This window comes from Vigna unguiculata, chromosome 3, assembly GCF_004118075.2.
Source record: "Vigna unguiculata cultivar IT97K-499-35 chromosome 3, ASM411807v1, whole genome shotgun sequence".
Lineage (NCBI taxonomy): Eukaryota > Viridiplantae > Streptophyta > Magnoliopsida > Fabales > Fabaceae > Vigna > Vigna unguiculata.
The window spans coordinates 4,833,320-4,860,519 of NC_040281.1; the positions used below are offsets into that span (position 1 = coordinate 4,833,320).

General features: G+C 33.0%; 3 protein-coding genes and 1 long non-coding RNA gene across 9 annotated transcripts; 2 read left to right on the plus strand and 2 right to left on the minus strand.

The window, feature by feature from the left end:
- The first annotated feature begins 3,595 nt into the window (after positions 1–3,595).
- LOC114176835 lies at positions 3,596–6,161 on the plus strand. Of its 5 annotated transcripts, XR_003603061.1 has the most exons (4): positions 3,596–3,610; positions 3,843–3,899; positions 4,244–5,265; positions 5,467–6,161. It is a non-coding gene; the product is annotated as an uncharacterized LOC114176835 (long non-coding RNA). The 5 variants fall into 5 exon arrangements; XR_003603058.1 differs by lacking the exon at positions 3,596–3,610 and having other exon boundaries at positions 3,707–3,899; XR_003603060.1 differs by lacking the exons at positions 3,596–3,610; positions 3,843–3,899 and adding an exon at positions 3,707–3,842.
- A 2,506-nt stretch (positions 6,162–8,667) lies between these two features.
- On the minus strand, positions 8,668–16,540 carry LOC114178390 (diacylglycerol kinase 2). Its single transcript, XM_028064255.1, has 8 exons — positions 16,259–16,540; positions 14,445–15,563; positions 12,802–13,180; positions 12,653–12,729; positions 12,139–12,258; positions 11,867–12,031; positions 9,719–9,856; positions 8,668–9,131 (listed from the first exon to the last, which is right to left on the minus strand). Exons 2-8 carry the CDS (start codon positions 15,531–15,533, stop codon positions 8,979–8,981), a joined length of 2,121 nt encoding a protein of 706 aa, XP_027920056.1. The 5' UTR covers positions 15,534–15,563; positions 16,259–16,540; the 3' UTR covers positions 8,668–8,978.
- Positions 16,541–20,632: 4,092 nt separating this feature from the next.
- On the plus strand, positions 20,633–25,590 carry LOC114176903. 2 transcript variants are annotated; one of them, XM_028062099.1, is made up of 11 exons: positions 20,633–21,144; positions 21,432–21,552; positions 22,467–22,552; positions 22,719–23,139; positions 23,232–23,332; positions 23,413–23,479; positions 23,664–23,891; positions 24,183–24,264; positions 24,451–24,638; positions 24,954–25,026; positions 25,141–25,590. In XM_028062099.1, the coding sequence occupies exons 1-11, from the start codon at positions 20,759–20,761 to the stop codon at positions 25,392–25,394; spliced, it is 2,007 nt and encodes a 668-aa protein (XP_027917900.1). In that variant the 5' UTR covers positions 20,633–20,758; the 3' UTR covers positions 25,395–25,590. The 2 variants fall into 2 exon arrangements, with proteins under 2 accessions (XP_027917900.1, XP_027917899.1); XM_028062098.1 differs by having other exon boundaries at positions 24,183–24,638.
- A 206-nt stretch (positions 25,591–25,796) lies between these two features.
- Positions 25,797–26,782, minus strand: LOC114176905 (uncharacterized protein At4g08330, chloroplastic-like). Its single transcript, XM_028062100.1, has 2 exons — positions 26,555–26,782; positions 25,797–26,425 (listed from the first exon to the last, which is right to left on the minus strand). The coding sequence occupies exons 1-2, from the start codon at positions 26,638–26,640 to the stop codon at positions 26,029–26,031; spliced, it is 483 nt and encodes a 160-aa protein (XP_027917901.1). The 5' UTR covers positions 26,641–26,782; the 3' UTR covers positions 25,797–26,028.
- Between the last annotated feature and the right edge of the window lie 418 nt (positions 26,783–27,200).

The following is a 27,200-nucleotide window of genomic DNA, read 5'->3' on the forward strand; positions in this document are numbered from 1 at the left end:
TCTTCACCAACTCCATGCATGCATCATGCATCTTCTTCTTCTTCTGCATTCTCATGATCATCTTCTTTTGGTTTATTACATGGATTAGTAAGACAAAAATAAGATACCGTTGCATGAATTCAATTTAATGAATTACATGGAATTGCTCTACCTACTCAAACTACCTACGTATACTAGTAGGGACATGCTATATCTATACTTTCATAATGCATCCCTATTTAATATATATTATTATCATCATCACAAAAACAATACTTATTACTCAGCTTAATTATTTGTTATCATAATAATTAATATCACAAATCCTAATCACTATAGATGTAATACAAAAAGCAGATATTTTGTTAATTCTACTACACCGTAATTAACCACGATGCTTTGTAAAAAAATGTAAAAAATACTATCAACTTTGATGGTTAGATTATCGTCCCAAATAAATTTCATTAATTCTACTTTTAAACATTTTGGTGTTAACTTAGTGACTATGTGTCAGATAAATATAAGATTATTTTATTAATGAAATATCTGATTATGTTCAAATTTTATAAATAAATGTAATACACACAATAAGAATTTACAAGTTATCAGTTAATAAAATTTAACTTAGTTACATGACGTATTCAATTATAAACACATCCTTGTATGCAGGTGAGAAGAATAAATTTAGATGTACACACCGAACAAATGTAGAAAAAAAAAATCAGAGTTTAACTAGTTAATTAAGTACTTTAATTTTTTTTAAGGAAATTAGCCTGCTGTCGTTATACTGTTGACCATATTTAAATTATATTTTGTGCTTGTCTCTCTTTTTCTGAAGCTCTAACACATATTTAATGTCTATGAATGTGAGCAACGGATACAAACTTTAACGTAATCTTGCTCATTATGTTAAAAATTGATACGTAAGATTAGTATTTAAATATTCATTTTAATATAATAAAATTGTATTTCTTGGATTAATGTTAGAAAGACATTCCATAACAAGTTTGATGCATGAAGTGTGCATTAGGCAAATATTATTATATTTACTTAAATGTTCACTAATAATTCGATTAAATGACTATTTACTAAAATTTTATCACATAAATATTGCGTTGTAAACTTACAATAACTTATTTTGATATTACTATGAAAAATGTTTAAAAAACTCATTAGAAATACAAATTATTTTTATAAATTCAAGTAATTTTTTCAACCAGTCTCTAATAATATTATTATTATTGTTATTATCTTACAATAAAATTATGCTTATACGCTATAAAATCTGAAATATTCTTTAATTGGTGAGAAAGAATTTATATATTACCTAAGACACTGGGTGCTTCAACACTGAATATAAAAAAGTTATAAAAAATAAATGCAAGGTCACATAATGTAATGTAAAAAATACCATAAACTTTCGACATCACAGAAAGTCCAGTACCATTTGTCTGTTGGATTTATATTTTAAAAATTGTAGAAAGAGTGGATTTTATTAATTGTAGTTCCAACAGTTCTACTATGATCAAGATTTTAAGTCATATAATCAAAACGGATTAGACTAATTTTTTTCAAAAAGTAGTTATAAACCTACAACAATAAGATCCTCACATCGCTCTCCTTGAATTTTCTTAATCTCGCTTTTATTCTTTCCCAATTAATTATTGAATTAAAATATCGCAAGTTAGTATAAAATTTATTTGAGTTTGCTAAACAATTTTTTTCTCTTCATCGACCCATTTAACTAATCCCTCAAATCTGTTGACATATACATCCAGAGTTTTAAAAGGCTTTGGGTCCTAAACCATTATCATGCAATGACTCTAACTAGCACAAAATTTTTGCACTTAATATATATCACTCTAAGAAACATTTAATTTTGGGTAGATAAATTTTAAAAATAATCTAGAGACTAATTATAACTTTTTATTCATAATAATTACTATTTTAATAATAAATAATAATTTATTTTATAAATGAATATCTAAATTGGTCATTATAGTCACTAACATTTTTTAATTATTAAAATTGATTGTTAATGGAACATTTTTTTTTTTATAATGGATCATGATGACTCTCCACTACATGTTCAAAAGATTTATTACTAATAAAGTATGAGTTAACTATATAGAATGTTATGATAGTATTGTCAACACAAGATTTTACGGTACAACTTTTGTGAATTTTTTCATATACTATATATATATATATATATATATATATATATATATATATATATATATATATATATATATAGTATTTTTACTATATGTATAAAAGCTAGATTAGCTAATCAAGTCAGATGAATTGACAAAAATCTTATTGGAAAAGTCACATAAAACAAGGTTCAGTTTAATTTTACACTTCAGGATTGAATGCTGACTAAACTTTTTTAAACTCACCGGTGGAAGAATTTTCACAATGTTAAATAAAATTATTTGTAAGAAGGAATATCATCAGTATTTTTTTTTAAAATACAGGTTTTTCTTGAACACCTTACATATATATTTATACAGAAACGATAGGTAAGAAAGATATATAGTTTGGAAGAAAACACATGCATATGGTAGCTTACACGAAAGGAATAATAAAATTGGAAGGATAAGAAATAAGGTAAAATAATATGGGAGGGTAAGAAAAAACATTTACAACTCAGAACTCAGTTGATGGATCGTTAGTTTCTTGAAACTGTAAAATGAGATGACCTATAAGAAGGTAGACATTGGACATGACACTGGTTTCAGTCAGAAGTGTATATCATACTTTTTATCTGCTACTCATATTACCTAATATGCAACACCTCCATTTTTTTATAATATCTTTCTCATTAATCACCATTTTATTTCATATTCAATTATAACATAAGTGAACATGGCACACGTATAAATCCTTGTTTTTCCAGTATGCTCACACGCACACGTATATATAGAGAAGGTATTTATATATTAACGTCCTTTAAGTGGCTGGATATGGTTGAAGCTTAATTAATGCGATCATAACTTCGAGTGCCAATATTTGAAATGGGGTGAAGTATTAGTTGCTGTAATGAGTTCTGAAACATTATTTTTCCAATTGATCTGGGAGAATGAGTGAGTGATGGCTACAAACATTTTTATGAGACTCATAATTTTTTCTACTGAGTCCAATAATTGACGAGACTGGTGTAGAACAAAAGGCTGAGACTATTTTCTCTAGCTCAACTAGACCACACAGGTAGGATGAAAATTTTTCTTGGCTAACACGTTCACTGTGGCTACTTCTTCACATATTTATAACCTGTTTTGGTATTGATTTTATGGTGAATGTTAAGATTAAGAAGAGAGTGTTGGTGGGTAATTAGATAGATAGGTAGAGAGAGAGAAAGAAAAGTGAAAAAGAAAGGAAGAAGAGTGTGTGATTGTGATATGATGTGGCCGTGCGGGTAACGTATAGTACAGAGGAGTTTGAAAGTAGGGATAACAAAAGGCTAAAAATAATAAGGCAATGATGAAAGAATCGCATTAAAGACATAGTTGTCTCGTGTCAAGTGTATTTTAAATACTCATTTTGTCTTCTTCTCTGTGTTTGACTACCACCAACTGTTGGTAGCAGGTAACAGGTAACAGGTCGGTTGGTTGACCGGCACCATCAGGTAATTCCCATGACAATATCTTTTCATTTTATTAATATTATTAATTCATGTCATTATTTATATATATAGTATTGTATTGTTAGTTTGTTACTGAATTAACGTTTGGTAACTGAATTTAGTAAAATTTTGGAGTAAAAGTCGTGTAACATGAAAGAATTTGTGCGTGTTTTGTGGCGTGGAGTGAAGAAACGTGGTACGAAGGATTGTTGTTTATGATGTTGTTATGTTACAGGTGAGGAGTTAGTTTAAGTTCCGTTTTGCATAAGCTAATTTTGGAAGATCTGAATGGGTGAGTAAAAAGCAGCATTAGTGTGGTGTGAGTCAGTGCTTGGGCTTATCTCTCTCTCTTCTCTTATATAAGAAGGTATATGTGGGTTAGGGTTTTGAGGGAGAAAGAAGGAAACGCGTTGAGATGGGTTGGTATTGAGGGGAATGTTGGCTGGCTCGAGGCTTTTCACAAACGAGGTTCACAGTGGATGGAACTATAAGGCTTCGGACCAGGCTTCATTCCCCTCAAAAGTACTTCCTTCATGGATCAGTTTCTACTTTCACTTCAAACACAACACACATCGATCTCATGTTTTTTTTTTGTTTGTTTGTTTCTGCCTCACATGTTGTTCTTTCCTTGCAAAGGTGAGGTTGAGAGGAATGTTGTCTGGCTCGAGGTCATGGAGGAGGAGGAGGAGGAGAGTTCTCAGATCAACTCTTTTTCGGTCAAAGTTTCCGATGGAAATTTACCCTCTAACACCAAAATGATTCTCGGACCAGGCTTCATTCCCCCCACCCAACTTTTGCTATTTTCTTTCTCACAATCTTCGTACTTCAAATCTGCATGCCCCCATGGTAAGCCTTTCTCTTTCTTTCATCTTTCTCTCAATTTTTAACACTGAATAATGCCCTTTTGCAGCTTCTTCTTGCAGGGTCAGAATTTTCGACTCACAAGCCATCTTCTTTTGTTTTACCTGTAAATCTTTGTAAAGGTTGTATTTTTCGTTGTGAATACATTAGCTTCTCCCAAATCAAGAGCTTCTGTGATGATGGGTTAATCAATTTGTTCACATGTATGTATGGCTTAAGAAACAACTTTGAGTTTGCTTCTGTACAGAATATTGTTGTGTAACCATGCTCGAGTTTCGCATTTAATTTGAAGGCATTTCGTATCAGTGAAGAATCAATCCATGTTTCAAATGTTTTTGGGTATTATTTTCTCTCTCTCTCTCTCACGTTCACTCATGGAGAGAGCGCAAAGCAAATGAAATCTGTCTAGTTTTGTGGATACTAATTGTATATTAAGATTTGAGAGTAAGAATATATTAAGAAAAAAGTTGGGTAATTATCGAAGGCCCTCACACCTGCGGGAATGTTTATTTCACGTGGACAAGAAAGGTGAATGAAAGCATCAACAGTGAAAACCTATCAGATGTGAAATTCTTTCTTTATCTGCAACTAGCTGCTATACCCTCTTAGGTCTTTCTAGCGTTTCAAAACATAACATCCCTCTTCTGAAGTCCTTTCAGCTTTGAATAATGTTTCAGCTTTTTGTCAATTAACCTGTTTTCAGGCCGGTGAAAAATATAGGGAAGGCAACTCCATAATTTACTTGGGAAAAAGGCTTTGCCATCATTTTCATCAACATCTGAATGAATGTACTTCAGGTAAATTAACAGTTACCCAGTAAAGCAAGTAATAAATAGATATTTAATAAGCTATTAAATTTAATTATAACACTTATGACATGCATGTACAACAACTCCTCCAAATGAATACTCCCACAACTCTAAATACATATTAATGTGGGTGATGTAAGGTTTTGAAACATGATGCAGTGTTGAATTTATTATGGTTTTGTTGTGTAGTGAAATGACAGTGACGAGTGTTGAAGGCATGCACTCAGTAGCTGCTGAGAAGCATATGCAAAAGGAGAAAGAGTAATGAATGAAAGAAGATAGAAGAGAAGAGAAGAGAAGAGAAGAGAAAATATGTGCTGGAACAGTTAACGAGAAGAAAGTGAGAATCAGGAGAAGCTATGTGTCTATGATTATGATCTATCTATGACCACACCACGCAAGCTTCCATTATCATGACGACCCAGATGTGTGTATCTAGCTGCATGCATAACTAAGCTGATGCAAACTAAACCTGGAAAAAAGAGAAAGAGAAAATGCAACTTCTTTTCTATTAGGAGTCTGATATGTGTGTTTTAGTGTAATGTATTTATGGAGCTTCTAAAGCTGTTGAAAATTCAGAAACCATCTCCGGAAAAGGTTGGATCAGCAATATCAGGTTCATGAGCCTTTTCGTGGAGTCACTGTAGTAATAGTGAGATGAGATCTTTTAGCATTTCAAATTGAAAAGCATTTGGAGAGAGATAAAGAGAGAGAGAAAGTAAATGTAGAGTATCTGATATGTTTCTTGGGAAATGAAACTAAGAGAAAGACACAGCAACTCGGGGACCGTTTCATGACAAACTTGGTCTCTTTAAAGAAGTGAAACAATTGCACTTCTTTATTGTTCACACAGCTTCATTGTTAATTTATTATCATTTTAACTAGCTCCTACTTTTTCTTCTGTCACGCACCCAGCAACAAAATCTTCAAAACCAGTTATATATCAATAAACAGATTCAAAATAATCCCTCTTACGTTTGTTCACTCAACAATAGTACAGTGATAATAATTAAACTTGTGTAATCTCGCACCTACCATTTCTTTTTTTATTCAAAATACCATCCGTACAATTATTTAAGCTCCTGCAACAACAAGATCATAGCTTTGTTTTCATGTGTAAGCATATATATGACGCATGAAACTATATCTATATACTACTGTTTACTATTCAGTCAGCTCGATGCCACAGCATAAAAAAAAAAGGTTAAAATAACGAAATACAGTGTTGGTATAAGTTAAAGTATTTGGCTGCTGAATCATTTCATTTGAAATGTACAGATTTGGTTTTTTCAAAGTTTAAACCCTGAAATATGATTACATAGCATTGTTTTTTAGCCATATCTCCATTTAAACGAGTGATTTTTGCAGTGGATAGTTTGGTTTGTTGTATTTGGGAGCATAGATAGAAGGGGAAAAGAGAGGGACAAAATGATTTGGTAAGGAAAAAGCAGTGAAAGGAAAGGGACAAGGAGATAATACAATCTCTCAGGGAGGATTGGAAAAGGAAATATAGTACTAAAGAGTGTCCATATATGTCTTCATATTCGTTTTGTTTTTAACCTATTGCATGTGTCTTAATCCAATACAGCTTCACATAAACTTAACAGTACTTCTGCAACTTCCTTCTTCACTCATCCAAACCTTACCCAGTGATCAAACATCATACATGATATACATATATATAAATATATATATACATACACACACGTGTGTGTGTGTGTAATCTTTTCATTCTCAAACTATATCAGTCACATCTCAAATCCTCCCTAAGTCCTTAACAAGCTGCATAACCAAATGTTCTTAGAACAAGTGCGCTTAGAATGATATGCTGAGTTTACCAGCTTATTTTTTAGAAGTTCCAGTATTTATTTTTCTCTTTTTATTCTTCTAAATAAAAACATAACTGGTTATTAATTCTATCGTAATTAAAAGGTTATTATCTTTTATTTTGTATCATAACTCATGGGGAACTTGGTAAAACTGACTCAAAAAGTAGAATTATCAATCATCATATATTATATTAAGGATGCTATAAAGATCAAATAGAAACTTGTTTATTTAACACGAATTAAATATATAGACCCAAATGAATTTATTTAATTAAAGTGCAGAGTGGATCAAAAGGTTAAATTAGTTTGTGAATAAAGGAAACTATGATAAAAATAGTGAGATGAAAAAAAAAGTCAAAATTTAAAAGTTCAAATGTTGCATTAAAGAACATTTTTAAAAAACATTATATAAAAGGCTATAGATTTTTGGAGTTTAATAGTTGAAAGAGTAAAATATTATGCTGTCATTCATTATCAGATATAATTATTAGACTGACTTTCAAAATTGTTACTGTAAAAATTGACAAATCTATCATACATGCTTGAAATTAAATTATGATACAAAACGAGTTTACATTGTCGGCATACAAATTTATTTTGAGTCATCATAATAATGTATTCTGTTGAGACGTCTAATTCAGTGTAATAAAGCTTTTGAAAATAGAGAAATGTGTATAAGAATGTGATTACTTAGATATGAATAATTCAAAGAATAATAAAGGTGTTGGGTGGTGTGAAGAGTAGCATGAGACAGATGGCACAGACATACTCATCTGTTTGCCTAAAAGATGGAGAAATTGATGCTTAATTAATGAATTATCACATGATGAGAATGGTGAGAAGCATCCAACAAACAAATAAATGGAAATAATAAATTAAAAAAACCTCCCATTTGTACATGCGTCTGTCCCCTCACCAGCTTGCCAAATTAATTGTGATGGACAACTATACGTGATTGCTGCTACTTGCATAGTGCCACGCTGCTGACAATATATGCAATAAAAACTAAGACAAGTCATTTATTTAGTTATCAACAAATTTGTTTTCTCACTTTTGTTTGATAGTAGGAAGAGAGAAGAAAAAAAATGTGAAAAAATAAATAGAATAAAAAAAATTCAAATTCAAATTGTTATTTTCTACCAATCAATTCAAATTCTATTTCAAATTTTTTGACTTATTTCTCCTCAAAATCAAGCACGTCATTCAAATTTAAATTGCTTACGCTGATTTACCACCATCATGCATGGCCATTTATTTTAGAATAATGGTAATTTGACATACAAATTTTTTACATTCGTTTGAACTCAATTGCTACCATTACTATTCATCCGAGTAATTCCGATATTCGTGGAGCGATTCGCTAAACACCAACAACCAGGTCCAAGAATAAGACACTTCTACCAATATAAAGGTAAGCGGAATCTCCATGTCAAAACATTCCAATATCTGTTAGGCTACATTTAAAATATATTTAACTAAATATTACTTTTAATTACTAGGATGAAGTTTGAATATCAATGTCTTCTGCTTTTATAATCCACTATGAACACTAACAAAAATGTTGATAAAAAAAATGTTATAACACAATGGTAACAACAAGGATTTGATAAAATGATATTTTGCCGGGTTACAATATACAGAGCGTGGGGTTAGACGCAACGCAAACAATAAACGGAAACCTAAATGATGCCGCCGCACATTTTTCACTCTTACTAAATTTATCACTTGGTAGAGCTAATCTTTCTGTCTCTATTTCCAATATATTACCAAAAATGGTGCTATGAAAAGAATTAGAAGACAAAACAGCCAAAAACCCACGTATAGGGTGTATGTGCAACTATGTATAATGCGTGCTGAGCCTGAGATGGATCTTTATGAAAGATTGATGGCCATATCCTGGAGAAGAACTTTCTTCTGAGATGCATTAATAATTCCCTTGCACTCGGCATCTAGTAATACCTCTGTCATAATTGCAGCTGCTCTTCCTTTAGGTTCATTTTCTGAAGTCTTCCTCATCGTGAATGCCTGAATATACAACATAAAACCCTCATGCATTCAGAATTCTAGTGAACTCAACTGTTCACATTTTCTAATGCTCAAATTTGAAGACATCAGTAAAAATAACAAATCATTTCTTTAAAATATGTTTACCCAAAAACGTGAACAAAAGGTTTTGTTTTCTGTCTATCCCTAAAGTCAGCTCAATGTCAATACCCAATCCAGCCTTCCACATGTTAAGGTCAGCGATAATTATTCTTTCTAATCAACAAGGGAAAATTGAGACCAGGAAAAATCTAGTTGGAGGGGTAAAGGTATCGGATAATAGAAATCTGTTCGGCTTTTCAGACATTAAAACCCGTCATGTGAATATAACACAAACCATAATTCAATCGATCTATTTATTTTATGGAAGGTTGGATAAGAAATCTCTGTTTTAAACCCAGAAGATGAATGTACACAGCTTCTGAGAGCAATTGTAACTGAATTAGATGGAAAATACATTTTAGACCTATATGGATAAGAACGTATTTTGCTAAAACCGCATACTACAATGTATCACTGAGTAGAAAACGAGACTTATTTACTACAAAAATATGAAAGTATGCCATTACCTGTCCGCGATGAGTAATTTCCAAGAATCCTGGTTGTAGGATAAATGGCTCCCCGTCGATTTGAACCGGGAAAGGACTGGAACAGTGTATCGTGATGACTTTACCTTGAGCAAGCCTTCTTGCTTGTGAAAGTCCAACCTATACAGTAAACCAGATATTCTTGTTACTAACTTACCATTAACTTAAAAGTTTAGGCTAAATCGCAATTCCATAAAACTTAGATACAGTATTATCTCCCTTTAATTCCCAAATCATACATTTTGGTCTTCCATAATTTTACATACGTTTTATTTCTTTTATTTTAATCTAATTGAACCCTAGATCTAATATGTTTATTTAAGATATCATCATGGAATGATTTAGTTAATTAAAATGTTAAAAATAAATAAAAGGTATACATAATTAAATTTTTTATCCAAATTGACGATTTTCTAAAATCAGGAAACTAAGATTGCAGGGAAGAAATAGAGAGACTAATATCGTAGAGTAGGAATTAAAGCTGGACTAAAATTGCAATTTAGCTGGAATTTTTTTCTTTTATCTGTTTCATATGCATTTCAATAAAATATACAAGTGAAATATATGTATAAATCCAATAGTCTGTTTTGTAATAGGTTTTCTACAATATCTAGAGTAATCATTTCAACAACACAAAGTTTTAAATATATAATAATTTTTTTCTTTTGAAAAAAAGTTTAGCCATAATAGTACGAAAAGTCCTTATTATAAGATACTAACAGTAAAAACAGTTTTTTTGGACTACAGGTATCTTCTATAAGGTACAATCCTGCTTCTGCCGAATAGTACTACGTAAGTGATAAAAAGCTTAATTAAATATTTAACGCAAGTGTATACTTGAAGCTCAAACTCAAGATAACAGCATAAGCACGATCAATTTCATGCAGTTGAGTCGTGTGCATTCATGATGGCATATTATCTAGGACAAAACTTACATACAATACCGTAGATACTACTACTGTTGTTCTCTAATCAGATTTAGAGTTTTACTTTGACAATTTGCATCTTATTAAATCTATTGTACACATCACTAAAGTGAAACTCTACATATCTTGGGAAAATAGTATCAACACAGTACCATAGTTACTATATGTAAGTTTTGTCCTATTATTTGACATTGGATCATACTTAAATCTCATAAGTAAGATGAGATGCTAGACATAACACGAATACAAAACTTCTATTACTTTACCGGTTTACTGAGCCTTAGCGAGTGTTTAATCAAGAATTGAAAAAAATGGGCCCCATAAAAGTGGGCGGTGTGTGTGTGAAGAGACGGGGCGGGAGCAGCATAAAAAGGAAGAGGGTTTTAATAACTTAGACAGCTAGTGAAATATATAGGGAGTACTGAAATATACATGGAGTAGGAATGCGTGAATGCGTGAAGACATATGAATATTAACTACCACGCATTCCTACCTCCTATACATTTCTCCATGCATGTCTCTGTCGATATCCATGCATATCTCTCTCGATATGCATGGAGAAATATTGTGCTCAATATAGGGAGAGGAAAGTGAAAGGTTTAGGCACCGAATAATGTAGAGAAGTTATAGGAGAGTGGAATATTCAATGGCTGACGAATTTTTATAATTACTTAAATTCTTTCTTGCATTCTCTATGATTTTAATCTTAGCCGAGGGCTACCTCTACTGTACGGGAGCTTAGGCTTATTTTGTTTCCAGGGAGTCCAACAAAGAGTAAGCATACCAAATGAAATGAAATCGTGATAGAAAGTATCCATTGTAGATTTTAGACCTAACCAATAATTAGGTGATGGGAATGATCAAACCCGTGTACACCTTTCACTTTTTAGAATGTTAAAATCTAGATCAGTTTGGCATTTTCAGTAATTACTTTTTAATGGGTATAGTAAAATTTAAGACACCTTATACCCAAACTGATAATTTGATATTTAAAATTTTGAATTGATTTATCCGAATAAAATATTTTGAAAATGTAGGGAATTTAAATCAAAGTAATTCATATTGCAAGCATATCAAATTTCCACAAATTTTTAAGTTCTTCTATCAAACGCAAGGTAAATATTTTGTTGACTTTGTTTTTAACCAGTAGTTTACTTAAAAAAATTTAAAGTATAAAAATCAGTATTATTATAAATTCACGTACCTGAAGTTTTCCCAGGTGCCATGCTCCACAAACACATACCACCTCCAGCATTTTATCATGCATGGATTGCAGACTAAAATCATCATCATGCTCATAACCATTTTGCCAAAGATCTACTCCACCCATATAGCTCCCGATATTGAGCACAATTAAGCCCTCCGAATCCTGTTGTACGAAGAAATAATAACTAATTGTTTTACACTTAAATTTAGAGAGGATATTCATAAAATAAATTTCTTATGTGAAAATAATAATCAGAATCAGTATTTAACCTTGGGAATCTCAATGTCTCTCCCGTCAACTTCAAGCCATACTTGCCATGGCAAGTCAGCACAAGTTCTGTCCATAATATCTCTCGCTCCCTCTTTTGCATATCGCAGTTTATTCAAAAACTGGTAATAGAATAATGGTTGAAGATTAAAAAACGCAGAAGTATTAGGTAAGGAAGCATTATATGAATTGTAAACAAGTTAAATACCATAGATAAGAGCCAAAACTAGCAAGTAAACATATATAAGGTATAGTAAATAAACATTAAATTAATCAATAATGGTTTCTATTTCGTTCAACTAGATTTATAGTCCTAATACTAACAAAGGTGATTTAGAATAAGGCCTATAAGCACGTACCAGCTGTATAGATATTAATTAATATCGCTAAGTCTTACAATAGTAGTTTAAAGAATGTACATACATTGAAAAAAATTTAAGAAAACTAGACAATTGACATGGACCAACATAAATGAATACTTTACAATGATATACATAGAGGAAGAGAGAATTCCACCTGACTACAAAACTTTTCAGGACTTATTTGTCGAGTAACATGAAATTTATATGCAACCTTTGCATCACATCCAATGCCTACAAACGCAGTTTGTAGATGTCAGCAACTCTTAAGACACAATCTTAGGTGGTGGTTGTTCAGTGAATTACCTAGATAGTTCATCATGGATTTAGTTTTCACTTTATGTGATTTTCCTTCAGAGCTTTCTTCTGAGATTTTAACTTTCCATCGATCTAGCATAGTGACTGCTGCATTGCTAATGTCATCATGCAAAAGCATGGGCAATCCGCCTTCTCCATCAAGGGTAGAGAAGCCTTTTCCCCAATTCAGTACCCTGGACAAATCATTTCCAGTGCCAAGGGGAAGAATTGCCACTGGTGGAGGTGACTCATAACTGCGTCTTTCTATAGCATCAAGGACCCATGCAACTGTGCCATCCCCACCACATACCAGTACTCTAAAATATCGTACACTTTTGAAGAATTCCAGGCCCACTTCAGGGCCCTGAGAAGCAGTCAATTCAAAGATCTACAGTAAAATCCCCAAACCACATGTCCAGTGAGAGTGATATCAATTTAAAAACATTATCCATATCAATTTTCATAGATAACTTGCTCTAAAACGTTTTTAGGAGGATTCAATTAAATATAAATCTGTATTTGCATACAAAATTCCACAATAAAATCATAAGAATTTCCAAACGAGAAATAAAAAAAAAGTTCCTTTTGGTCCAAAAATTGAAAGATAACAATAAAATAAACATAATATGTTGACTTTTTCTTTTAACTACATAAGAATCTAGTTTCATTTTGTTTTATTAACTTGTCATCAGTTTTAAGAAAGATTAAATAACCTACTTAGCAAATCTTCATAATTAGTAATTATATGGATTCAACAAGGCACAAGGTAAATAGTCAAGATTAGGCAATTTGCAATTGGTATCAATGGTTAATAATGAACCTATAAAACCTATTTGTAAGGTGGGGATTGCCCTAGCTTTATAAGTTCTATTAAGTCATACCTCCAGTTAGTATAGGACTAATCCACTACCCTTAAGGCTGCAATCAAGACATCCAAAGAGACCACAATTAAAAGGTTGTCTGACACTTCCCATCAGACCCAGGGTAACTGACCTTGAATTTAGCAAATGCAGGTAGCCTAACAATGGATTTAAATCATACTCTGATCAAATTTTAGAATTTGGACTTAAGGCGTAACCCAATTCACAAACCAGCTTAAGATGAGGGAATGTGCAAGCTTTATAATTTTTATTTCATCAATATCTCTAGTCAATGTAGAATTAAACCACCACTCTTAGGGCTACAATTAAGGAAGCCTCCAAAGAGGTCGTAATTAAGGTGCTCTAAGAGTGACCATAATTAAGGTGGCTTTCCAACACTTTCAAAAAAATGTTCCCCTTTCTTCAAGGAAAAAAAAAAGGAATTTTTCACATTATTGAGTTAAATGTCGAGGAATACTTTATATTTTCAGGAATCAGGATGATGAATCCAAATCATACAAGGTTAAACTAGCAGGTCCTAGATTTCACACATTATGATATAGTTATAATCTTCTATATTTTAAGAAAGTAAATGAAAAAATATTCCTTTTTCCAAATGAGATAGAATCATCACTAAATATACCTACTAATCAAACAAACTCATAAGTCATATGATGCAACTTGACTCTGAAAAATATCTAAAAGATATATCTGCAATATGCTTAATAACAGATGTCATTACTTAAATAACAAGCACGAAAATAAATTGTTTATCAAAGACAGTGTAATCACCTGAACAGGATTTAATAGCATATTCAATCTCCTATGAAGAGAATGCCCAAGCTGACCACCACTCCTGGCATTTATGAAGATCAAAAGTGGGCTTGCATCTTGTGGCAAATCAACTAGTGTGTATTTCTTGAAGTGGCTATGGGTAGAAATTGAACTGTTTCCTAATACTCTACCATTATTCAATTGATCAGAAAACTTTTCATTACTGGACTTATTCCAGCCGAAACCATTCAACACATAGTCAAAAAGCGTTGCATCAGTACCTGAGGAACCACGTGATTTACCATTAGCATTGTAACCACCTCCATGTCTATTGCGGTTACGCCGCTTTCTAATCTGGCCATTAACAGAAGAGCTTATAATAGAACTTAGCCGTCCTCCTCCTTTTAGATCCTCATCAACTTCTTTGACACAAAGAGGGGAAAGAATAATTCGCCTCAAGGGACCCAAATCACAAAAGTCACCAGAATCTTTAGTCAATTTGTTATGACATTTCACATGAATGAGGCGCTGACACCACTGGCAATGCCATGTTGGAGAAGCTTTAACAAAGGGAACACCGCATGGTTCATCACAGTAAAAACAGAATGCAGACATCTCGTGATTTTCATACACATTAACCCATCTTTCTGACCAGTGGTGTCGAATATGGCCAAAACCAGCCTGAGCAACACATTTGCAATCCTTTGCTGCAAACTGTGAACAAAGGAAATGAGCAGCGACACCACAAACAGAGCAACGATGGAGAGGGGTATGTGGTGAGGCTGTTGTACCTAGATTTTGGGAAGGCCAAAGAGAAGTCAAGCAGAAACAACAAGTGGAGGGTTGTTCCCTGTAAGTGAAATCTTCAACCCAAGAATGACCAGACAGTGGTACTTTAAACTTTTTCCAAACTTTCTTCTTCTCTCTTGCTGCAGCTTTAATCCAATTCAACGAGGACCTACGCTGCCACTTGAGAACAGCGTATACGACTGCCATCAGTCCAAATGATCCAGTGATGAGCCATCCAATAATAGATGCACCGGAAGCATCAGGGCTGGTGATCAACCTCAGAAATGAAATTCCTAAATCTATCATGGTTAAACTCATTTGATTGAACTCTTCCGTCAAACATAAAACCTGATCATTCAACACACACTGTCACACATTGTCATAAATACATTTAAAAAAAAAAGTTATGACTGACAACAATAGTTATAGACAGAACATAAAAAAATACAGTAAATATGGGCAGCAAAGCGTGATTGACTAGTGGCAGTGCAGAAAAATACAAAATATATAATCCAGAGTGGGGATCACTAACTTGATGCCGTTTTCAGAAACACGGAATTGAGCGCTAATCAAATTTCCACAGATAATATACGAATTAAGATTGAGTAACTTGAGTTAAATATCAACCTTTAACTTGCTAACTAAATGAAAAATGAAAAATCAGATACATTTACTTATACCATTTCCAATTATTCCTAAATCATATGACATAAAAAGTAAAAACTGGAAGCAATATTAAATTTTGAAATAACTCACAATCTAATTGTGCAATCAAGAACGAAAACGAAACGAAATTCTAGGGCAGACAGGTACGCACGGTGCTGCCTTAATATTCTAAACCGAATTGCTTATTGCGGCAGCCTAATATTGAAAATTGAGATAAATTAAAAAAAAACGTTTATCTCGGTGATCGAAAATGCAGTTTAGGATGGAGGATACGATGAACGAAGAAATGAAATTGAATAGAGAAATAAGAGAGAATAGATCTATGCAAGACGATGAATGGGATGAAAACGAAAGAGAGAAAGGAATTGGCGTGAAACCTGGGCGGAAGCTAGGTTAATGACGAAATTGAATTTTGGAGCGTAACAAAATGCAGTTGCAATCGCAACCCTTCTCTTCTTCGTCTTCTTCTTCCCCTTCGAAGAAGAACACGTTAATGCAAATCCTATATAGTATTGTTACCATTATCAGATTTTGAAATTCAATGTTTCATTTTGATTTTGTGCCCCTTCCTTCCTTTTCACCTTACTGGAGGCAAAAGTAATAGAATATATTATTTAATATTTTAATTAATAAGGAAATGGGAAAAGAACAGTTTTTGAGAGAGAAACGGAAAAAGGGGCGGGATTTCCATCGCACAAGGAACACGCTTCCCCTGTTCTATTCACCGGAACACACGAGTGCCAGACGCGTTTCACGTTTATTTACCATTATATCCCTTCGTTTCATGCACCTTTTATTATTCATACTCAAAAACCAATTTCTCATCATCACTTCTACAAATCATGATTAATTAATTTCGGACTAGTTGCATTATAAAATTAAAAGTTATTATCATTATTTAAAATTACTATTATCCTTATTTACATAGAAGTTTTATCAATTACAAAAACTCAATATGTATAAATCAACTCATATTTAGATAAAATATATACAATCTATTAAAAATATTACAAAAATAACTCTTTTCATAAATTGAGCAAAATAAAACAATTTTATGAAACTTGTTTCAATTATATATATATATATATATATATATATATATATATATATATATATATATATATATATATCATATAAAATATTTGTCAACCTGATAATTTTGTAAGTTTATTTATTTATTGATTTATTACCTCTATATTATTGATATAATATCAAAATTTTGTAAGTCTTCACAAATTCATTCTAATGTAAATTTGTCAACTCAATTATTGATATAATATGTTAGTGTGTGGACACTTAGATCAAAATATTTTTAATTTAAAGTAAAAAAAAAGTTTTAGTATGCGTATAACTTTTCGGTTAATTTTTAATTTACTAATAATCTAATATATATATATATATATATATATATATATATATATATAATTACTATCCGACTTCAAATATAATATATTACATGTTACAATAAAATAGATAATTTTATTAGATAGGTATAACTAGTTTGATAAATATAAAAAAAAAAGTTTTTTTTTCTTACCGAAAATGAGGTTAATATGAGGTGAACTTGTCTAATATTCAGAATATGTGTGAGCATTAATATATTATAAGGGAAAGTCCACGTGCAAAGATTCTGATAGTTACGTCAGTAAAAAAAGTATTTTGTGTATATAATAACTGGATTCAGTTTACCATAACCTAGATTATGTTTATATTATCATAAATATCATTTTTTTCCTAATTTTAGGGACATTAATTTTTCATACAAATCTCTTATTTGGATCTCACACATATTGGGCAATTTGAGGTCTGTCAATAGTAATGTAAATTTGGGGCGAGTAAGTACATAACTTTGGTAGGCCAAGATGTATTTAGCGCTTTTCATTATGTTTGGCACAAGATCAACTCAATACTTATAACAATCTTTTTGAGCTCAAGATCGGCTCAATGCTTTTAGCAAATTTCATGAGCTCAAGATCGACTCTAGGTAGTTGATGTTGTGTTTTAGTTAGCCTATATTTATAACTCATACATTGGTAAACAGTTAATCTCTCCCAATTAATGAAGGGTTTTGCGCTCGTGATGATCTCCTGGGCTTATACTCCCCTTGTGCCTTTTTCAGCTACTGTTATTAACACATGGATAATTCTTATTGGAGGGTTTTAAATTATGAAAAATAGACAAAACATTTGGAGGGGTTTTTGTGGCACCTTTTTGTGAACCGTCATTTCTTCTTCCCAAGCGTTTCATCGTCTTTCTTTATAAACTTCCTTTCACACTTTTCATTTTGCCCTTTATTGCATATTGAGTTTGTGTCTCTGCTTGCGTGCTTGCATTTTGCGTCTCTACTTTGGTTTCCCTACTCTGGCAACCATCGTTATTTGTTCTATCATTTGTTTTTCACCTCTAGGAAAGCTCTAATCTCTTTTTCTTCTCTTTTTTATTCTTCTTTTGAGCGACAAGAGGTTGTCGTTGTGGAAGATAACTCCTCAAGTCGTACTGATTCTATTCTGGGTGGCTCTTCTGATGGACCTCCCTCTCCCCATCCTCCCCCCTGGGAAAGGAAACAAAAGGTGGGTGAGGCCTCCACTTTTGAGGAATCTTTTTGGAAGGGGTGCAAATCTAACTTTCCTCCTATCAATGTACTACTAGGTTCTTGGGGAAGTTGCTAGTTACGCTTCTAACTTCCTTTCTACCGTGTCTATAGAAGATTTTGTGTCTTATTTTGATATCTGTGACGAGGAATTTGCAAAGCATATATAGGTAGAGCCTTGGTCCTCTGGCGATAGGGTATATATGAAACCTTTGTCGAATTATGTTGATTTCACCTTTGTATATGAATATATGTTCAAAGAATTAGACATTACATTTTTATTGTCCAACTTTGAATGTCACTGCTAATCAAAATGTGAATAGCGTTAAGCACGTTCTATCCGGAGAATTGGGCTTTCTTGAAGGTGTTCCAAATTTTAAGTAAACACATTAGCATAACCCCTACTTATAACATATTTAAGAGAGACAATATTGCTTTATTTTGAAAAAAAAAAATATGAGAGACAATATGAGTATAACAAGTATATAAATAATAAATTTGGTCTCAAATTTAAGAAAGAAACAATATTGCTTTATTTTGAAAAAAATAATTGAGACTAAATTGAATCAAAAAGACACAAGTGGTGACTAAATTAAAACAAAGAAACATATGTGGGGACTAAATTGAAATCAAGACAATGACATTTGATACTGACACTGACACATGATAGTACCTTGCCACGTGGCACTAACAGTGCCATGTGTCACACTAGGGACCTAAAACGTAACAATCTTTTAAAAAAATGAAAAAAAAAACACAAATAGACTTGTGACACGCCGTTAATAATTTTTTTTTGAAAAGTATATCATTGAAACATTTTTCAAAAGTTAGGACATAATTGATATGTTTTTAAAAACGCGAACCCAATTGACATGTTCCAACGGAAGTGGGTAGCATCCGACTAATGAAGCCTATAATGTATTGTTAATAAAAGATTCGATCTTCTAACTTATGAAGAGAAATCTAAGAAAGCGTTAGAAAATTTAAAAATGTTGTTTGGAGAATATGCAAAGAACTTGTCTGTCTCTTGTAGTTCTCTTTCCCAATCTCCTAAGCAATCCATCTTCATGTCTGAATCCAATATCGAAGAAAGTAAGGCCAAAAGATCAAGAATTATTTCGATAAGTATTTTATACCTAGTGTTCATTGTTCTCATTTTTTCTTGTTTTGTTTTGATAATTAATATGTAATATATTGTAGGATTTTAAAATATATCAAAATGAATCAAAATCTATGATTGACAATAACAAGGTAGATGTTTACTTGAATGAACCAACAATAGATGATGAAAAAAAGTGAAGACTTTGATATATTCAAACATCCAAAGACTAATGAAAAAAAAATTTCTATGATTGACAGTAATTTTATATTGGTGATTGACAGTAATGAGAAAAAGTTTCCTATGTTTTCATCCATGTACTAAGCTAAAACATCACATTTTCTTTGTTTTGTAGCTACCAAATTTTCTTGCATTGGATTGACATAATTAAAATACTGAGATGAATTGTTTTTATATATCCAATTTAAGAAAAAAACAATATTTTTTTCATGTTTAAAAACGAAAATCATATATCAACTCTAGCTCATAGATTTTTTATGGGTTTTTTTAACGGGAACTTTTTGTCTTTATAGATTTTTTTTTTTACCCTAGTCCACTTGAATGAGACCAAATTGCTCAAAATACAAGTCCCAACATCAATATCTAAATGAAATTAAATTCAAATTGAAATTGAAATTCCAGTTTTGTGAATAAAAGGTGGTAAATTTTAAAACATTGATGGCGACAGATTATCCTTTGTTGTTGTCTTCGTTGCCAAAACACCCATCAAAGGCACCCTTGTTCAAACTTTTCCACACAAGTGAATATGATCAACTAGCTATTATCTAATATAACTATGAATTATTATAAAAGTTAACTATCTGGTTATTAATTATAACCAAACCATAATCACCACAATAATAACCTAATCAACTTTCAATATTAACAGTTTTTTCATATCAATTAAAATGCTTAATTTAATTTAATACTCATGTATTATCTAAATTGAGGTAACAAAATATTATTAAAAAATAGAAGAAAAAAAAAACTTGAGACTGTGGATACAAAGAAAAGACACCAACGTGTGTGCATGAGAACCACCAATTCGTAGGAAAAGTGCGAAGTGTAGCAGAAAACGACAAAAGCAAAGAGTAGTGGCTCTTATCCATGCATGCACTCCACTCAGCAATGGCCTGACATGAACGACAACATCAACAACCACTCCATCTCAGCTTCTCCACCACTGACATGATCACCACTTCCCCAACTTCTTCCTCAACCACCAACCTTGGAGGAGCACAACCTCTTTCGCTGCGCTTCCTAAGCAAACCACCGCTTCTATCTCTCACCCTCTTCTTCCCCTCCCACTCTGCTTACAAGGGCATTGCGGTTTCCTCAACTCAGTGCAAACCCAGAGTGCGGTGTGAGAAAGAAGCAGGGAATGGTAACCATAATGGGGTAGAGGAAGAAAATGAAGAGGTTGAACGTGAAGTGCAGTGTGAGGTTCAAGTGGTTTCTTGGAGGGAAAGGAGAGTTAAGGCTGAAATTTCTGTCAATGCTGACATTGAATCCACTTGGAACGCTCTCACTGATTATGAGCATCTCGCTGATTTCATTCCAAACCTTGTGTGGAGGTAATTAATTTATAAAACATGATTGATACTATAAGAGAAAAATGACAATGAGAGACTTAACCAACCAAAGTAATGTAAGTAGTTAGATGTTTTTCCTCTAATCAATGTTGCCATTTCATCACAGTATAATTGATGCTTTTTTTTTCTTGAAAACTATAATTGGAAGTGATTAGCGAAATGAAATGTATATTTTGGTTGGATAACAGTACTAATATTGGTAGTGTTTTTCTCATGAAAGTTTTGTATGAGATTATTATGACTGTTAGCATTGTTTGTTTGCTTGACAGTGGAAAAATACCTTGCCCATATCCTGGACGGATATGGTTAGAGCAAAGAGGATTTCAAAGGTCAATGTATTGGCACATAGAAGCTCGAGTTGTGTTGGATCTTCAAGAATTCATCAATTCTGTGAGCATCTCATCTGTAAACACTTCAAAAGAACTTTTTGTTCTTCTGTGATTCAGTTACTTCATTCAGTATTGAAGTGGATACATACAAACCCACTAAATTCTTAACATGAGAAGTTTGATTGTTAGGATTCAAAATGTTGAACAATGTTTTCATACCAATTATTGGACTGAGTGTTTATCTGTCACATACAACCGGTGCCATCTGCATCAACATCTACGTTAGATTTCATCTCAACACCAATTATCCTAAATTGAACTTTTCCAACAAATAGCTAAACTTACACTCAATAAATTGAGACAAAGAATAAGCAATTCCACAAAGGAGCAGTAATATGATAGAGACTTGGGTATTATGGGGTGTCAAAATCTCACATCAAAGTAGTACGCAGGAACAATGCATTATGTACAGCAAAGGTTCAGGGCCATCAAATAAAAGGGAACAATAATAATAACGGATCTCACTGATAATTTCCACAACTTGTGTTTGTGTGTCAGACTTTCTATATTATAAATTATATATTATACTTATTTGTATCTGAGTAACGAGTGCCCAGGACTGGACACTGTTAAACACATAATATGCAAGGATACACGAAATTTTCAAGTTTATAAGACTCAATCCATGGTTAATTCAAACCTTAATAAGAATAGAAAAAAGACAATAACTTTTTTAATGTTTATTCTTTTGTATCAGTATATGAATTCAATAAATAAATAACTTGTATAAGACAGCTAGAAGTATTTGAAGTGTTCATTTTATAGTCCAAGTAACTGTGCATCCTTGCCAGGCACCCAAAGCGAAATTGCCATACAGCCATTACTTGATTGATGGAAAACTTTCTCAAGAACTGTTCTCATACAAAGAAGGCACTCACTGCATATTTGATACATTTTTTTTTAATGCTCCTCCAGGCATGGGACCGAGAACTTCACTTTTCCATGGTTGATGGAGACTTTAAGAAGTTTGAGGGCAAATGGTCTGTAAAATCTGGAACAAGGTAGAATCTTTACCATTGATTTCTGAGCAGCCTTGTATGATGTAGAGACTATATTTTTATTTTACTGCTGAACTCATTGAACACCTTAAGGCTGTTTAAGAAGTTGTATTCATTTGCTATTGGCTTGGAACATAGTTTATTATTCTTCAACTGTGTTTTCCTGCAGATCTTCATCAACTAATGTATCTTATGAAGTTAATGTTATACCAAGATTCAATTTCCCAGCCATATTCTTGGAAAGGATTATCAGATCTGATCTTCCCGTGAACCTCCGAGCCTTGGCATTTAGAGTTGAAAGGATTATTTCAGGAAATCAGAAACTTTCCCTGCCAGAAAATGACTTGGACAAAACTTCTAGTGATATTTATGGTTCATGTACCCAAAAGACAAATAGTTCTTCCAGTGAAAATAATAAGTTGTCTCCTGGAGAAAACAAAGAAGATTTAGTTCGCTCAATTTCTGGTACTATGCCCTTGTCTTCCAGTGAGGTGAATGTCAATAATTGGGGTGCATTTGGAAAAACTTGCAGTCTTGACAGGCCTTGTGTGGTGGATGAAATTCATCTCCGTAGATTTGATGGACTTTTGGTAACTCACCTGAACTAAAATTTCTGTGTTGGCTTTAGTTCTGAGAACGAGCTAAATTTGTGATGAATGTTTTTCCATGTGTTCATGTTAAGGAAAATGGAGGTGTTCATCGCTGTGTTTTTGCAAGCATAACAGTTAAAGCTCCTGTTAGTGATGTATGGAATGCCATGTCTTCCTATGAGACTCTTCCTGAGTAAGTAGTGTGTACTGCAGAAGATTCTGCCAGATGCCATGTCTAATTTTCCTGACTTGAAATAAAACCATTCATTGCAGAATAGTTCCAAATTTAGCTATCAGTAAGATTTTATCACGAGATAACAATAAAGTCCGCATTCTCCAGGTATGGTGCAATTTGAATAACAGTTTATATCCTAGTTTGATTGCTTGTTAGTACCAACTATTATTCTACCTTCAACAAAATGCCCAAGTATCACCTTATCAGTAACTAATAAAATTATGAACTTGTCATATACTTTATCCATAAATTGTGTGATTTTGTAACTCCTAATTTAATCAATACTCAGGAAGGGTGTAAGGGCCTGCTTTATATGGTACTTCATGCTCGTGTTGTGCTGGACTTGTGTGAATATTTAGAACAAGAGATCAGTTTTGAACAGGTTGAAGGGGACTTTGACTCATTCCAGGGAAAGTGGACTTTTGAGCAACTCGGAAATCATCATACACTGCTAAAGTACTCTGTGGAGTCAAAAATGCGCAAAGACACTTTCCTTTCTGAAGCTATCATGGAAGAGGTGTTTGTGAATTATTTGATTCGATTTGGTTGATCTATATCAATGTGCTAAAGCTTACAGTTCATTGTGTTTCACCTAAGATAACCTTTTATAGAAAATGAAAGCTCTGTCATCTAAAATAGACAGTTACTCAGTATGTTTAACCAATATAAGTGGAAGCAAGATACATTCATTTATCCATGTTCTGTTTTCCTTAGAGAGACATTTGTATTAGATACAATCATTTGTATTCAAACACATGTCCTGTATCTGAATAGATGAGTGTTATTTATTTTAACAATATTATTTCAGGTCATTTATGAAGATCTCCCATCAAACTTGTGTGCAATAAGAGACTACATTGAGAACCAGACAGCATCAAATACTTTGGAAAGTAAGCAAAATACAAATTCTAGGCAGCAAACTGCTTCATCTGGCTTTGCAGATGACGACAGCTATTGTTCAGCTGAAGAGTTGTCTGATTGCAATGCTCAAAGTTTATCTCAACAAAGACGAAGAGTTCCAGGATTACAAAGGGACATTGAAGTCTTAAAATCTGAAATCCTGAAATTCATTGCAGAACATGGACAAGAAGGATTCATGCCAATGAGGAAGCAACTTCGTTTGCATGGAAGAGTTGATATTGAGAAGGCTATAAATCGCATGGGGGGGTTCAGAAAGATTGCAATTATGATGAACCTAGCTCTGGCTTACAAACACCGCAAACCAAAGGGTTACTGGGACAATCTTGAAAATTTGCATGATGAGGTGAACTGCAAAAGTTCCTTTCTAGTTACCACTCAGAACCTTATTTCATAAATTTCTGCACAAACACTTTTAAGAAAAGAAAATAATCAGGCAAAATGAAATGAGTTTGTTCTATTTAACATTAATAGATGCACTTAGCTTTTATAGAAGCTCTCTTTACTTAAATTCATTCATAAGTTGCGATTCATAAAATCAAGGACATGGAGAAGGATAAAGGTTATGTACCTATAGTAAATATTATTTCATGTAAAGAGCATGCATAAGTATAACATTGTTTACATCTTCAATCAGAATATAACTCATTTGTTAATGCAGATAAGTAGATTTCAAAGGAGCTGGGGAATGGACCCTTCATTTATGCCCAGCAGAAAGTCATTTGAACGTGCAGGTAAGTTGAGAGATACTCTCCAAACCTTTGATTTTATTGCTTCCAACAACAAACCATAGTTTCAGTCACTTTGAAGTCTAATAAAATTATAGTATATAATGCAATTTTCCACAGGACGCTTTGATATTGCACGTGCATTGGAAAAGTGGGGTGGACTTAATCAGGTTTCTCGCCTTCTGTCCCTCAAGGTGAGGAGACAGAGAAGCAAACAGGGCAACCTTGACAAGGACAAGAAAGTTGAGGATGATGTAGCATCATCACCTGATGTATATATTGAGATCAAGACACCATCTAGACCCACTGTTTCTCAAGATCCACAAAAATGGCTTACAGAATTAACACAGCTGGACATAAATTGGGTTGACTAAAAGCAGTATATACATATATATTGGTTCAAATAGAATTTTGTGCTTACATTTACACAACATTCTTGATTTCGTCTTTCTTGGCCTTCTGTCCAAATTGGCTTGAGGGAAGGTACTTATCAAAGGAAAAACTCCACACTGGTAGGGGACTTCGATTTTTATTGGCATAGAATGAAATCTTTCTTATTTTGTTCCTTCATTGAAGTTTTTACAGACTAAGTCATCTCGCAAGGGAAATTTTGGAAGTGTATGTTTTCTGCAGTTCTTTTATCTTACAGTATTCTATTCCTCAATTAAAAATGAAGATTACTACTGCATGCATTAACAAAAAAGGTGAAGGTAAAAATCCATTGCCGTTGTTCCACTTTGAGGTGTGTTTCCCTTTAGATTGTTCCAAATTCAAAATTGTAAAATAACAAGGAGATTATACAATATACAAAAAGCTAGGCAGAGTCCACAAGATTTATATGATCAACCAGGCACATTCTAGAAAATAAAGAATATTGACAAAATAACATGACACTAACGTTAATAAAAAAGTAGAGTACATTGATTCACCTCACAACAAAACACCACCGACCAACCCTATGCTTCAAAAGTAAACAAGAAACTGTATATGTCCCTGTTCCATACAGAATTAGAACACCACAGTAGAACATGCACTCTCGTACTTGGTCATGTCCTCTAACCTTTGAGTCGGTTCCTCGGAGAAGGAAGGTAACAAAGCGGTGAGTTTTATATCATAGATTCTGGAGTCATCAGAGATGCCATCCCAGGATTGGGATTGCGAGGGCAAAGTGTAGGCAAAGCCAAGGTGGCTGGCACAGTTGCGGCAAAGGAGCTTGGTTCTTTGTTGGCGCTTGGAGTTGAAAAAGGGTATCCAAAATGACCAGGGAAGTTGGTGGATCTGAGTGAACCTGCTCTCATCCACAGAGAAGAAGGAAATGATGCCTCTCTTTATGGACTTTGAATCTATGAGACCAGTGTTGCGGTTGCTGGAGTTCAAATTCAGCTCATAACCACACGAACCACAGCTACATACAAGACATGCAAAGGAAACACATCACACATGGTTGCATTTGAAAGCTCAAAATTTACACTGAACAACATTAAACCTAGGAATGATAAAATAGAGTGTTGGATTAGAGGACACGCTGAATCACCTGTAGTTCACATCTCTGATAATGGAGGATACTTGAAGTTGTTGACATTCAAATGATCCCTTGTGCATGTCGCCGTAAGGAATCATTGTTTGTGTGATCTAGTTGTGTGTGTGAGAGAGAGAAAGAGAGACAGAGAGAAGAGAGAGAGATATTGAGTTTATAGCAATGGACAAGGAAGAGTTTCAGATACAGATGGCACGACATGGTCCCTTTACATTGTAACGGTCACAAGAGATGGCAACAAAATATAATCATTTCAATATATAGTTCTGTATCTTGTGACACTCTCATCTGTACTGATAAGATTACACTTTTTTATTATTATTATTATTATTATTATTATTATTTACAGAAGGAAAATAGTAATTCCTATTTACTTTCAAAATAATACATTTTGAGCTGGTGGAATAAATAACGCATGAAGTCTGTAATTATCGTCTGGCAGAAAGGTTTGAATCACAAAATGGTTAAATCTGCTCTTGATCGATTTACTGTGCTGTCTAAAACGTTTATATGACATAATTGTAAAACTGTGTTAAACGCTGGCTTTGCCTTCCCTAAGAGCGTACATAATTATACTAATTATATTTAAAAAATAGTATGATGCGATACATATTTTTGAGAAACTATTCGTGAACTAAATAAA

What these genes read in the sequence shown, in the direction of transcription:
- LOC114178390 (XM_028064255.1), bottom strand. Translation starts at nt 15,533, where the DNA reads ATGAGTTTAACCATGATAGATTTAGGAATTTCATTTCTGAGGTTGATC. An exon ending in TGCTATTAAATCCTGTTCAG is followed by an intron (nt 13,181 to 14,444) that starts GTGATTACACTG and finishes ATTTTACTGTAG; the next exon opens with ATCTTTGAATTGACTGCTTC. An exon ending in CTGAAAAGTTTTGTAGTCAG is followed by an intron (nt 12,259 to 12,652) that starts GTGGAATTCTCT and finishes TTCTATTACCAG; the next exon opens with TTTTTGAATAAACTGCGATA.
- LOC114176903 (XM_028062098.1), top strand. Translation starts at nt 20,759, where the DNA reads ATGATCACCACTTCCCCAACTTCTTCCTCAACCACCAACCTTGGAGGA. An exon ending in ATTCCAAACCTTGTGTGGAG is followed by an intron (nt 21,145 to 21,431) that starts GTAATTAATTTA and finishes TTTGCTTGACAG; the next exon opens with TGGAAAAATACCTTGCCCAT. An exon ending in ATAAAGTCCGCATTCTCCAG is followed by an intron (nt 23,480 to 23,663) that starts GTATGGTGCAAT and finishes ATCAATACTCAG; the next exon opens with GAAGGGTGTAAGGGCCTGCT.
- LOC114176905 (XM_028062100.1), bottom strand. Translation starts at nt 26,640, where the DNA reads ATGATTCCTTACGGCGACATGCACAAGGGATCATTTGAATGTCAACAA. An exon ending in ATCAGAGATGTGAACTACAG is followed by an intron (nt 26,426 to 26,554) that starts GTGATTCAGCGT and finishes TCTTGTATGTAG; the next exon opens with CTGTGGTTCGTGTGGTTATG.